The sequence below is a fragment of the Enhydra lutris genome, unplaced genomic scaffold (assembly GCF_002288905.1).
Source record: "Enhydra lutris kenyoni isolate GAN:26980312 unplaced genomic scaffold, ASM228890v2 scaffoldscaffold26, whole genome shotgun sequence".
Lineage (NCBI taxonomy): Eukaryota > Metazoa > Chordata > Mammalia > Carnivora > Mustelidae > Enhydra > Enhydra lutris.
Window position 1 is genome coordinate 11,159,302 of NW_019154110.1, and position 12,862 is coordinate 11,172,163.

The 12,862-nt window shown below is 47.7% G+C and overlaps 1 protein-coding gene across 5 annotated transcripts in view; it reads left to right on the top strand.

Moving 5' to 3' along the window:
• LOC111151766 (myosin XIX) overlaps nucleotides 1–12,862 on the top strand; it is a 31,335-nt gene that overhangs the window by 4,603 nt on the left and 13,870 nt on the right. For 2 of the 5 annotated variants that reach the window (XM_022509952.1, XM_022509951.1), the window contains exons 4-11: nucleotides 175–313; nucleotides 782–930; nucleotides 2,687–2,800; nucleotides 8,805–8,937; nucleotides 9,628–9,697; nucleotides 10,232–10,334; nucleotides 10,982–11,078; nucleotides 11,217–11,293. In XM_022509952.1, coding sequence (XP_022365660.1) covers nucleotides 175–313; nucleotides 782–930; nucleotides 2,687–2,800; nucleotides 8,805–8,937; nucleotides 9,628–9,697; nucleotides 10,232–10,334; nucleotides 10,982–11,078; nucleotides 11,217–11,293 — 882 coding nt within the window. Of the gene's footprint in view, nucleotides 1–162; nucleotides 314–781; nucleotides 931–2,686; nucleotides 2,801–8,804; nucleotides 8,938–9,627; nucleotides 9,698–10,231; nucleotides 10,335–10,981; nucleotides 11,079–11,216; nucleotides 11,294–12,862 lie in introns of those variants that run through there. The other 3 variants (XM_022509953.1, XM_022509955.1, XM_022509954.1) reach the window with 2 other exon arrangements.

Sequence of the window (12,862 nt, forward strand, 5' to 3'; positions counted from 1 at the left end):
GAGAAGTTAAGTAACTTAACGAGGCTCACAGTCAGTATGTGGCAGAACTGAAATTTTAATCTAACCAGATTATGGTAGTAGAAGCCTGTTCTCTTTCTTCAGACCCTCACCCTTATATTACTGCCAGCTGGTCTCAGTCCCAGCTTTCATGGCCCTCTTCTCATGGCTTCTCAGGTTAATGGTCACAGTTCAGGCTCTGGTGCCCAAGGTGGGGAGTCTCTCAGAGAAGACCTGCAGGAGTTCCTGAGCGGGGAAGCCCCGCTGCACCAGCTAGATGACCTCACCAAGGTGAATCCTGTGACACTGGAGACAGGTATGGGCCTCCCTCTCCTCGACAATGCCGTCTCCAAAGCAGCCCTTGGTGCTTGCCTGGCTCAGTTGGTGGAGCGTGCCGCTCTTGATCTTGGGCCTGTGGGTTTGAGCCTCGTGTTGGGTGTAGAGATTACTTAAAAATAAAATCTTAAAAAAGGTGCCATCTCCAAGAGCGTGGAGATGATGTGGGTAGTCCGCACAGCTTTCCCTGGCCAAACCAAGGCAGGCAGGACCTCGAGCCAGATAGGCTGCTCCAGACCTCTGCCTGGCAGCTGCACACAGACTCCCCAGGGCAGACTTTGCTCCAGATTTGGGGCTCATCTTAATTAGATCTTGTACCTATTCATCAGGGAGCTGCTGGGATCTAAAGGCACTTGGCTAATTGCTAGTAGCACTGTTAGGCCAGTGTTTGTGTGGGCAGTTGTGTCTATATTTGAGCCAGAGTTTGCTAAAGGTGCCTTTGCCTCAGTCTTGAGGTGTTTGCAGGCTCGGTACGCAGCAGACACGTTCTACACCAATGCTGGCTGCACCCTGGTCGCTCTGAACCCCTTCAAGCCTGTCCCTCAGCTCTATTCACCAGCACTGATGAGAGAGTACCACGCTGCTCCTCAGCCCCAGGTAAGACTCAGCCACATCCTGGGCCTCAGGGCTCCGCCATATCCCCTAGGCCTCCTTGCAGCTTCCCCATCATTATCTATCTATTCACCAGCCATGCGGTCATTCAGAGTCTGCTGGTGCCACGGCCCTGCCCACCAAGGGATTGAAGAATTCTGGATACAGGACAGGTGCAAAATGAGATATAAATAAATATTTGTTTAACTGAGTTTGGAACCTAAAATAAAAAGATAGGATAACGGATTTTTTTTTCTTGTTTGTGACGTTATTAATAGGGACAGATTTATGAAGGTATATTTGTGTATTTAATGAACATTTTTGGGGGGGAGAATAAAATTATGTATAATAAGGAGGGCCCTAGAAAATTCAGCACTTGTTCCTCTCCTCCAAGAGGAATGAGAGGAAGAACTTCTGGTGGGGTTGGAGTTGGAGCAGGCAGCAAATAAGCTAGCTGGTGTTTAAGTGCATGATGTCCTCAGAGAGAGGGAAGAGCAAACTTGCTGGCAGGAAGGGTGCTGTCAAGGAGAGAGACAGCAGATGAGATGGGAAGATGAGACAATCCAGGGCTGCTGGGAAGGGTCTGAGGCAGCACAGCAGGTGGAATATATCCACGGTGCTGCTCCCCCAGGGGTGGAGGGACTGACTGGAGCCCGCCATGGGGATAATTACTCTGGAAGCTGGGGGAGTCAAGTTCAGAAAGGTGAAACAAGATATAGGGAGAACAGGGGCGCCTGGGTGGCTCAGTGGGTTAAAGCCTCTGCCTTCGGCTCAGATCATGATCCCAGGGTCCTGGGATCGAGCCCCGCGTCGGGCTCTCTGCTCATCAGAGAGCCTGCTTCCTCCTCTCTCTCTGCCTGCCTCTCTGCCTACTTGTGATCTCTGTCCATCCAATAAATAAGTAAAATCTTCAAAAAGAAAAAAAAAAGATATAGGGAGAACAGTTGGAGGCTTTTAACAGTTCAGGGAAGAGGAGGCTGGGGCAGAGGCAGGTGCAGAGAGGGAAGGCTCTGTCACTATCCACAGCAGTGCCTTCTCTCCAGGAATCTGTGGGTAGATGATGATTGCTGGGTGGGCCATGCTGGGCTGGCTAAGCATTGTGCAGATGGCCTGGCCCCTCAGAAGCTCATGCATGGTTAAGTGTCTAAGTCTTCCCTGAGAGCCCATATCTCACTGAGAGCCTCTTCAAAGGCAAAAGCCATGTCATGGTTTCCTGTTTCCCCAGTGCCCAGTTTAATGCCTAGCATATTGAGGATAATTAGTATTTGTAGATGGAAAGAAGAATAGTGGCCTTGAAATTCAAGTCACATGGTCACAATTACTTGCTGAGTGGCCTTGGGAAGGTTATTTAATACCTCCAAACCTCGGATTTCTCGTCCATAAAATAGGATTAGCTATCCATCTAATGGATAGGTTTCTTAGGCAGTAACTTGTAGGAAAGTTCTTTGCATGCTGCAGAGTACAGTAACATAAAATAATAAGCAGCAGAATAAGACTTAAGGTAAGATAAAATGGGAGGACGAAATGTTAAGGTTATAGACTGGTCAAGGCCAGCGCTGCTTCCATACTAAGAGAAGGTGAGTGGATACAGCCATCGTAGGGGTCTCACAGTTGGGTCTAACACTGTTATATCCAAGAGATTTTTCTAGAGGAAACCTCCTGGCACTGTTGTTGGCAGCCTCCCCTCTCAGCCGTCATTTGATCAACCACTCCTTGGAGACAGGCGTTCCCTTATGTGACCTCTCCCTCCTTGATGTTTTAGAAACTGAAGCCCCACATCTTCACTGTGGGTGAACAGACCTACAGGAATGTCAAGAGCCTGATTGAGCCAGTCAACCAATCTATCATTGTCAGCGGAGAGAGTGGTGCTGGAAAGGTAGGAGGGCCTCTTTCTTACCCTGTCAACTTTTTGACTGGTGGGGTGGGCAGAGAAGAAGGAGGTCATTCCTTGTGGAGTCGTTTGCTGCCTAGTCATTCCCAGATAGGCTGGCTAAAGCAGGGACTCAGCATGCAGCGGTAAGCAAGCACTGGGCAGGAAGTCAAGACACAGCGTTTTAGTCCAGGCTCTTCCATGTAACCCTGGGTGAGATACTTTTTCTCTCAGTCTTCATTTTTCTCCTCAAAGGTCTCAGCTCTGACACCACTGGAAACAAAAGTCAGCTGTTGGGGATTCCAGAATATGGTTAAGAGGTTCTGCAAACCTCAGTTCTTTGATTTGTAACATGACAGGGATAGAACCAACTTGAAAATCATGGGACTCCTACGAGAGTTAAATGGACCAGTGCACATAGGCACTTGGTGGCACACTTGGCACGTGGCAGCACTCTAGAAGTACCTGGGGTTACTGGTGGGAAAAGGTTTAATGGAGTAGTCCACCCATTACATGGGTTGGCCATGATGGCAAGGACAGTGCATTGGGCCAGCTGTGGGGAAGGACAGAATCATTTGATGCAGTCATGTGGCTCCCTGGGTGCCCAAACCACAACAGGTGAGACAGAATGCTACACAGGGCTGGTTCAGGAGTTGCACAGCTGGTCAGAGGAGGCCACCAGGCCAGGCCTCGCCACCTTTTTGCCAAGGCTTACCCAGCCACCCCACCCTTTCCACAACGCTTTTACCATCACAAGGGATTTTTTAGATCATAAACTGCCTCTGCCTATACTTACATGTGAGAGAATTGCTGAGCACTGAGCACCTGCCAGCCTCTAGGCCGTGGGCTAGCCACTAAAGAGTGGCAGAGGAAGGAACAGAGATGAAAAATGCAACATACGGCTTCCAGGGGGCTCTTAGTTCACTGGGAAAGACAAGGAAACAGGTGAAAATAGTAAGCTGCAGGGATAACAGCTTGGACTTGGGTGTGGAGAAGGTCTTCAAGAGCTCTTTCAAAGTGGCCAGTGCAGTGGCTCATACCCAGCTCGTAGAGGAAGCCCATCGTCCTCCAGAATTGCTCTGGGGAGCAGGGGCGGACCTGGCCTAAAACCCATGCCACCGGAGCTCAGTAACTTTATTGACCAGCCGCTATGGTCTTTTGCTGGGTCTGTATTTTTTTTTAAGCTCATTTTTAATAAGTAGTAGCATAATTACATAGTTCAAAAATCAAGCAATACCACAAGGCTTACAAAGAAAAAGAGTAGGGGCACCTGGGTGGCTCAGTGGGTTAAGCCTCTGCCTTCGGCCCAGGTCATGATCTCAGGGTCCTGGGATCGAGGCCCGAATCAGGCTTTCTGCTCAACAGGGAGCCTGCTTTCCCCCTCTCTCTGCCTGTTGCTCTGCCTACTTATGATCTCTCTGTCAAATAAATTAAAAAAAAAAAAAAAAAAAAATAGTAGCCCTACCCATATCTACAAAGACTATCGCTCTCTTCCAGAGGCAACAACTTTCATATCTTCTAGCAGTTTATTTGGGCATTTGCGTCAGTATTTCTTTTTTTTTTTTTTTTAAGATTTTATTTATTTATTTGACACAGAGAGAGATCACAAGTAGGCAGAGAGGCAGTCTGAGAGAGAGGGGGAAGTGGGCTCCCCACTGAGCAGAGAGCCTGATGCGGGGCTCCATCCGAGGACCCTGAGATCATGACCTGAGCCGAAGGCAGAGGCTTAACCCACTGAGCCACCCAGGCACCCCACATCCATATTTCTAAACAACATCCTTTTATTAAGTTTTCAGTTTTTTACCTTATCGTTCATTTTCAGGTATGATGAGGATTTAGCCCTATTTCTCTGCCCCCAGATACATAAATGTCACGATTTCTAGTTAATATGCAGTATTACAGCCATGTATATATTGCTCATAGCAAAGCAGTATAATAAACTATCCTTTCTTATATAATTTTACTTTCCCTCTACTTCATAATTGCCCTGCTTGTTCACTTGTTTAGTTTCTGTATACCTATTATTAAGTTATTACTAAACCTATCACCAAAGCTGCATAACACCTGTCCACTGGCCAGAATATCAGATCCTTTTTTTTTCTTGGTGATGTTCTTCCCAGAGCTCCCAGATCTCTGGCTCCCACCTGGACTGGTGGCTGTCAGTGGGTGTTGCCACACATTTATTACTTGGGAGCTTCTCTGCCTCACTCCGGGATCCCCCAATTGCCCTTTGTCCTATGACAAACCCCCTGCCCCCCAAAAAACTGTTGCTGGAGCCTATGGCTTCAGCTTCTTTTTTTTTTTTTTTTTTAATTTTTTTTTTTTTTTTTTTTTTTTAATTTTTATTTATTTATTTGACAGAGAGAGATCACAAATAGGCAGAGAGGCAGGCAGAGAGAGAGGAAGGGAAGCAGGCTCCATGCTGAGCAGAGAGCCCGATGCGGGACTTGATCCCAGGACCCTGAGATCATGACCTGAGCCGAAAGCAGCAGCTTAACCCACTGAGCCACCCGGGTGCCCTGGCTTCAGCTTCTTAACGGCCTTGTTTTTATGGAGCACGTTCTTTAGTAGCTTCTTGGAAAAGGTACATGTGGGCAGATTTTTGAGTTGTTGCACCTCTGAAAATGTTTATTTTGCCTCAAATTTTATATGTTGGCTGGATTTTATAATTCCAGGTTGGAGACCATTTTCTTTCCAAATTTATAAGGTTTTTTTCCTTCTCTGTTTTTTGAGTGTTGTGATTGAGAGTCCCAATCCATAATGGTGATTTGTGTTTTGTTTTGTTTTGTTTTGTTTTTCAAAAGCTTTTAGAGTCTTAATTATTATTCATAGGTATTAAAACTCACAGTGCTGTGTCTTGGTATGGTTGTTTTGTTTTGTTTCATTTGCTGAGCTGGATATTTTGTGTGGATTTTTTTAACCTGTTCTTTTGTTGGGGGAAATTTTTATTACAGCTAATAATTTAATAATTTCCTCCCTTCTGTTTTCTCTTTTTGGATCTCCTGTTAGAAAGAAGTTTGATTAATTATCTAATATTCTTATTTTTCTCACTTATTCTTCTGTCTCTTAATATTTTTGTTTTACCTTCTGGGAGATATTCTCTACCTTCCAATTTTTTGGATTTTTTTTTTTTTAAGATTTTTTATTTATTTATTTGACAGAGAGAGAGAGATCACAAGGAGGCAGAGAGGCAGGCAGAGAGAGAGAGGAGGAAGCAGGCTCCCCGCCGAGCAGAGATCCCGATGCGGGGCTCGATCCCAGGACCCTGAGATCATGACCCGAGCCGAAGGCAGAGGCCTTAACCCACTGAGCCACCCAGGCGCCCCAGTTTTTTGGATTTTTGTTAAAAAAGGTTAATTCTGAGAGTTCCTCTTGTTCTCTGAATATTATTCCCTACTGCCCCACCATCCTGGTCTTATTTCACAGATCAGTATTTTTTTTTCTTTTAAGATTTTATTTATTTATTTGACAGAGATCACAAGTAGGCAGAGAGGCAGGCAGAGAGAGAAGGGGGAAGCAGCCTCCCTGCTGAGCAGAGAACTGGATGCGGGGCTCGATCCCAGGACCCTGAGACCATGACCCGAGCCGAAGGCAGAGGCTTAACCCACTGAGCCACTCAGGCGCCCCAAGTTTTTTTTTTTTTTTTTTTTTTTTAATTTTTTTTACACAGAGAGAGATCACAGGTAGGCAGAGAGGCAGGCAGAGGGGGGGGGAAACAGGCTCCGTGCTGAGCAGAGAGCCCAATGCAGGGCTCAATCCCAGGACCTGAGCCGAAGGCAGAGGCTTAACCCTCTGAGCCACCCAGGTACCCCTCAGTATCTTATTTTTGAGGATACTTCATGATTTTGTCTTCTGCTCCTTGCATTGACTTTTGTTTTCTTCTAGTTCCTTTTCCTTCATTTGTTGTGATATTTGTCATTTGTATAAAAGAGATTTATCAAATAGTTGATGATCACTAAGTTTCTGTTCATATTTAAGAATAAGGCATTAAATGCTTCATTAAGCAACTGATTAGAATCTTCATGTTTATAGATAGGATTGTCAACCAGGGAGCCTCACTGTAGGTAGCTTTTGAAACCTGTGGGACCCTGAATGTCCACAACTTTTCTCATAAGCTTGTCAGGCTCCAGAAAAGATTCTTTAGCAGAGATATGGAAATTATAAAGAGTTAAATGAAAACGATAAAAAGTAAAAGTATAATGAATAATTGTTTCATGCTTATCTACAGACCAGACTTGCAGATGAACACATCAGTGAATTTGAGAGTAAATCAATAGAAATAATTCAAATTGAGAAACAGAGAGAAGCACATCTGAGAGCTGTGGTACGGTAGCCCATGGTCTACCATAGTTGTTCTTGGTGCACCAGGAGAAAGAGAACATATGGGTCAGAGGTTATACCTTACACAATGAACAAAAGATGACAAGCACAGATCCAAGAAGTTCAAAAAGCAAAAGCAGATGAATACAAAGAAAACAAATTGCTGGAAACCAAACATAAGGAGCAAACTTTTATGGGAACCAGAAAAAAAGAAATATTATGGAAAGAGGAACAAAAATAAGAGTGACAATGGGCATCTTTCAAAAACTGCAAGCCCAGGGATGCCTGGGTGGCACAGTCAGTTGAGCATCTGACTCTTGATTCCAGTACAGGTCATGATGTCAGGGTGGTGGGATCAAGCCCTGCGTCGGGCTCCACACTCAGCACAGAATCTGCTTCAGATTCTCTTTCCTTCCCTCTGCCCATCCTGCTCATGCTCTCTCTCACTCTCTTGCTCAAAAAATAAGTCAGTCAATCTTTTTAAAACAAAAACAAACAAGCAAAAAAACTGCAGGCCCAAAGGTAGTAGCAACATCTTTAAAGTGCGGAAAGAAAAAAGTGCTGAAAGAAAATATCTGTTGGGGCACCTGGCTGGCTCAGTAGAGCATGCAACTCTTGATCTCAGGGTTATGAGTTTGAGCCCCACATTGGGCATATAGAGATTACTTAATAAATAAGAAAGTTGGGGTTGGGGTTTGTTTCGTTTTGTTTTGTTTTGTTTTTAAGAAAAAAATATTTGTCAACCTAGAATTCTGTTACGAGGAAAAATACCAAAATATCTTAAAAAATGTAAAACAAGGGATGCCCGGCTGCTCGTCAGTGGAGCATACAACTCTTGATCTCAGAGTTGTGAGTTCAAGCCCCACGCTGAGCTTTACTTTAAAATGTTTTACTTTAAAATTTTACTTTAAGATTACTTTAAAAAAATTTTTTTAAATTTTTAAAAAATGGAAATGAACTAAAGACGTTCAGACAAAAGTTGAAGGAATTCATTGCCAATAGGCCTATACTACAAGAAACATTAAAGTTCTTTAGGCCAAAGGAATATGAAACCATGTGAATATTTGGATTGATACAAAGGAGTAAAGAGCATTGGGGATGTGATATTTTTTATCTCTAAAAGAAAACTCATTTTGCGGGGGCCTGGGTGGCTCAGTTGGTTAGGCATCTGACTCTCAGTTTCAGCTCAGGTTGTGATCTCAAAGGTTGTGAGATTGAGCCCTGCATCAGGCTCCCTGCTCAGCAGAGCCTGCTTCTCCCTCTCCGGGTCCCCTCTGCTGTGTTCCCTCTCTCGCCGTCTCCTTCTGTGAAGTAAATAAAATCTTTAAAAGGAAAAAAAAAAATGCACAGAAAGCATCCATATTAGCTCAGTGCCTGTCATAGAATGGTCAGTTTTAGCTGTGAGCCCTCAGAGACACTGAGTAGCCTGCCCAGGTCAAGGTCGGTTGTCCCTTCTCCTGGCTTCCTTCATTTCTTAAAGGTGTCCTCTGGAACTAGGAGCAGCAGAAGTGAGCAACCCCCCATTTCACAGATGGGGGAATTGCCTTGCCCAAGGACACAGTTGAATTCAGCATTCCCCCTTTTGGTCAGCACTGTGCCTGATGGAGAAGAGGGCTCTGGTGGGCCCCATATCCTGAGGTACAGTGGGAGGGACGTGGACACGGCTCCCAAGGGGTTGTTTCTGCCACAGACATGGACGTCCCGCTGCCTGATGAAGTTCTACGCTGTGGTGGCTGCCTCACCCACATCCCAGGAGAGCTATAAGATTGCAGAGCGGATTGAACAGCGAATCTTGAACTCCAACCCTGTCATGGAAGCTTTTGGTGAGCTTGGTGTCCTCTGAATAGTACCTTGATTCTATTTCCCCTGGAATTTGCCACCTCCCAAGGAGAGGGGTAGTGCTTTGAGTCCATCTCTGGGAGTTGGAGGATGAGAGTATCACTCACTGCCTTGGACCCGCAACCTCCCAGGTGCCCTTGGGCTCCTTCCATTAGAGTCACCCCCTCCTCTGGGCTAGGCAGATGTAACAGTGTGCCAGAGAGGACCTTGTGGCTCACCTTGTTCAAATCCTGTTCTTACGTATGGTTTCCTGAGGGTTCAGAGAAGGGGACTTGTCTAAGAGTGCTCATCAGTGAGTGTCCATGTTGTGACTTGAGCCTAGGTGCGTCTGGCTGGGCCCACAGCTGTCCCGAGGCAGAGCAGAGATAAGTCTGTTGTACCTAGATGTTGTCTAACTCAGTAGTGACAGCTTGTTGGTTTTGGCCCTTTCCCTTCAAAGAATACAGTCCCTGACCACCTAGGCTTGCTCATTCCAGTTCGTTGCCAAGAAGCTCTAACCCTCCTGAAACACATTTGCTGAAGCCCAAGTGCCCATTCCCTAGTCCTGTCCCCTATGACACGGAAACCCATAAAGGGGCTGTTAGGTGACTTGAGGATAGGGACGTGCCCTCATCCCGGCCCACGAGAACCCGGTCACACCGGGGGAGTGGTATGAACCTAGGTGTGATCTGTAGGGAATGCGTGCACCCTGAGGAATAACAACAGCAGTCGCTTTGGGAAGTTCATCCAGCTCCAGCTAAACAGGTAATGGCTGCTGCCACTCTGGCTGAGGGAAGGACGGGGATGGGGAGTCTGAAAGTGGCTAGGGCAGCTTCCAGCCTGGGCTGCTCCTCTGGGCAGAACCCTGCCCCTCCTGGCATGTAATGTTTATGGAATAAATGAACCTGAGGGTGATCTTTGAACCTGGAGAATTCTAGCTACTCCAGCCTCTAAAAGACACTGAGGCAGTGTGCTTATCATGGCCTATGAGTTCCTCCTGGCTTCTACCCTGGTTCAGGGGCTTCCAGTTAAACCACCACCTCTCTGGATTGCACCCCTGAGCTTGAAGCAGGGGTTTCTTTACCTGCCTTGAGTTGGGACAAAATGGTATATAGAGGCCTTGGCCCTGTCCACCTGAGCTGGTCACCGGGGAATGTTCTAGACGACCCAAGGACCTGCCAGGTGGTCCCTAGTGCTCAAGACCCACTTTGACTAGGTGGAAGAGCTTTGGGGGGAGTGGCTATGTTGCATTCTGGCAGATAGTAAATCCTTAGTAAATGCCTACCTGCTTGTGCCCAGGGCCCAGCAGATGACCGGAGCTGCAGTCCAGACATACCTCCTGGAGAAAACACGAGTGGCCTGTCAGGCGTCTAGTGAGAGGAACTTCCACATCTTCTACCAGGTTTGTGTCCAGCTGGGCCTACAGCTTCCCAGATGTAGGGTAGAGATGGGTCTGAGCTTCCGAGCCCTCTTCTCTGTCCCCCAGGCCCCAGGCCTGACCCACCGCTTTCAGTGATGCCGCCACTTATTCCTGCAGACTTTCTGTGACTCTTTGCCTCACGCTGGACCTTGGCTCCCAGAATGGTTTTGACCTGGAGATGCATTTGCTTTATCAAACCAAAAGGTCCTTGACACTGGGACTGGGTCCCCCTCATCAGACCAAGGACTCTTAGAATGGCACCTTTCTCCAGCAGAGTGAGAGCTTCCCTAGAGCTGTGTCTGATGTGTCTCCCATCAGACTTGGGATACCCCAGAGCCTGGATAGGATGTCTCCTGCTCATATGGACCTGGGGCTCCCCAGATAGGAGTCGTGCTTCCTTCATCAGACCACAGGCCTCCTCAGCAGGCTGTTTTTGCATCGGGTTGGAGACATTCAGAACTGTTGCTGCGACTTTTGTCCCAGGGCCTGTCCTGGGCTCTATGCCTTGGCTCTCTCACCTCTCAGCCTTGTGATATCAAAGCATTTCTCCTCTCATGGCAACCCCAGGCTTATGCAGGCCTGGCTTCCTCACACCCTCACCTCAACCGTCCACCCACCCCTCCCCACAGATCTGTAAAGGAGCCAGCATGGACGAGAGGCTCCAGTGGCACCTCCCCGAGGGAGCAGCCTTCTTTTGGCTGCCCAACCCAGAGAGGACCTTGGAAGGTAGGGGGAGCCTTGTCCAGCACCCTGGACTGGCCCATCAGTACCCACTCACCCTCTGCACAGGGCCTGCCTTCACCCCTCGATGCCCCTGCTGACCTCTGGTCCTGACCCTGGGCTGTGACTTGGATTCCTTTTCAGAGGATTGTTTCGAGGTGACCAGAGAGGCCATGCTTCATTTGGGCATCGACACCCCTGCTCAGAACAACATCTTTCAGGTTAGAAGAAAAGGCACATCTCTTATGTTTGGCAGAGGTGATGGATGGGCAGCCCCTTTCATGGGTCCCTTCTCTGAACTCTGAAGATCTAGGACTTGAAGCCCCACTGTGCAACCTCTAAGAAGTCACTTACCCTCTGTGCTACTGAGCCTAGATGGGGTGTCAGGATGGATAGGGCATAGGGGACAATGATTGAGTGCACAGGTGCAGTGGTTAAAACCTGACACAGTGGTTGGGGGCTCAGCAGGGGGAGGGTGAGGTGCCTAGGTCAGTTACTACTGCAGTGATCAGAATACAGAATAGAGAACTAATGCTATCACAGCTTCGTCTAAAGTATTCAGACCTTAAAATCATGTTCATACCTCTTAGTCCACTTGGTTATTTCAGTAGTCCTACACATATGGAGATTATTCCCATTTTTATGCTTGAAAAGACTAGAGAAGTAAAGTGACCTCCCTAGCCCTAGGTCAGACATCACTGACGGTTTGTATCAGATGTAGATATTCCGACTTCCCACTTTTCCCTCCTCTCAGAGTGTTGACCCAGGTGAGCTGGGCCCACCAGTGGCCTCCCTTCTCACCCTCCCAGAGCACCAGGGGGGATATATAGGGTGGGTTGGCAGCAGCCACAGGGAAGCCTGTGTGGGGAGATGGTGGTGCACTGGGAAATGACCTCTGCCTCTGGATGGGGGCTGCTCAGGCAGGAGGGGGTCGTGGCCTGTATATGCACCGTAGGCCTAGAGTTTGGCCAGAGGGAAAGTGGACAGCAAGTGGACAACAGTTGGGTTCTGGATAACAGTGTTGGCCTTGCAGTATCCTGACCCTCTGCCCACTGGGCATGGTAGTCTTCTCCGAAGGTAGGCTGTGGCCTCAACTCTAGTAGCATGTAGAGACACCCTGCTTGGAACCAGACGGGGATGGTAGGGGAGGTCCTATTCCCCCAATAAGGGTCTGAGAGTTTTCAAGTTGCTGGACTTGAGTCTCTTCTCTGTAGCCCCTGGGGACTCATCCGTGTGGATCAGTGAGTGCACAGTCCGAGTGCACAGTCCGCTGTACAGTGTGGACTAGGACAGAGAGCCCGCTACACAGTCCCAGATTCCACCACAGGCTGAGCTGTCAGAAGCCCCACAGTGCTGAGAAAAGGCCAGAGGGAGCCAGGACCAAACCCCCACTGGCCACACAGCAGTGAGCCTGGCACCCAGGTAACAGTGGTGTTGTCACAGCCTGCCCCTAGAGAAGGGGAGGCACAGGGACAGGCAGTGGATGACTTAGGAGCTCTACTGGCTGCCCTGGGAGGCATCTGAAGTCAGACTGCCTGGGTTCTCATCCTGCTTTCGTCTTTTACTAAGTCTGTGGCCTGTAGGCTTGTGATTTGAAGATTTTATTTTATTTGAAGATTTTATTTTATTTTTTTAAGTAATCTCTACACCCAACGTGGGACTTGAACTCACGATCCCAAGATTGAGAGTCACACACTCCTCTGAGCCAGCCAGGACCCCTGTATGATTGAACTTCTCCCTCTGTCACCTCTGTCATGGGCATCATCACAGCATGTTGCTCACTGGTAGTT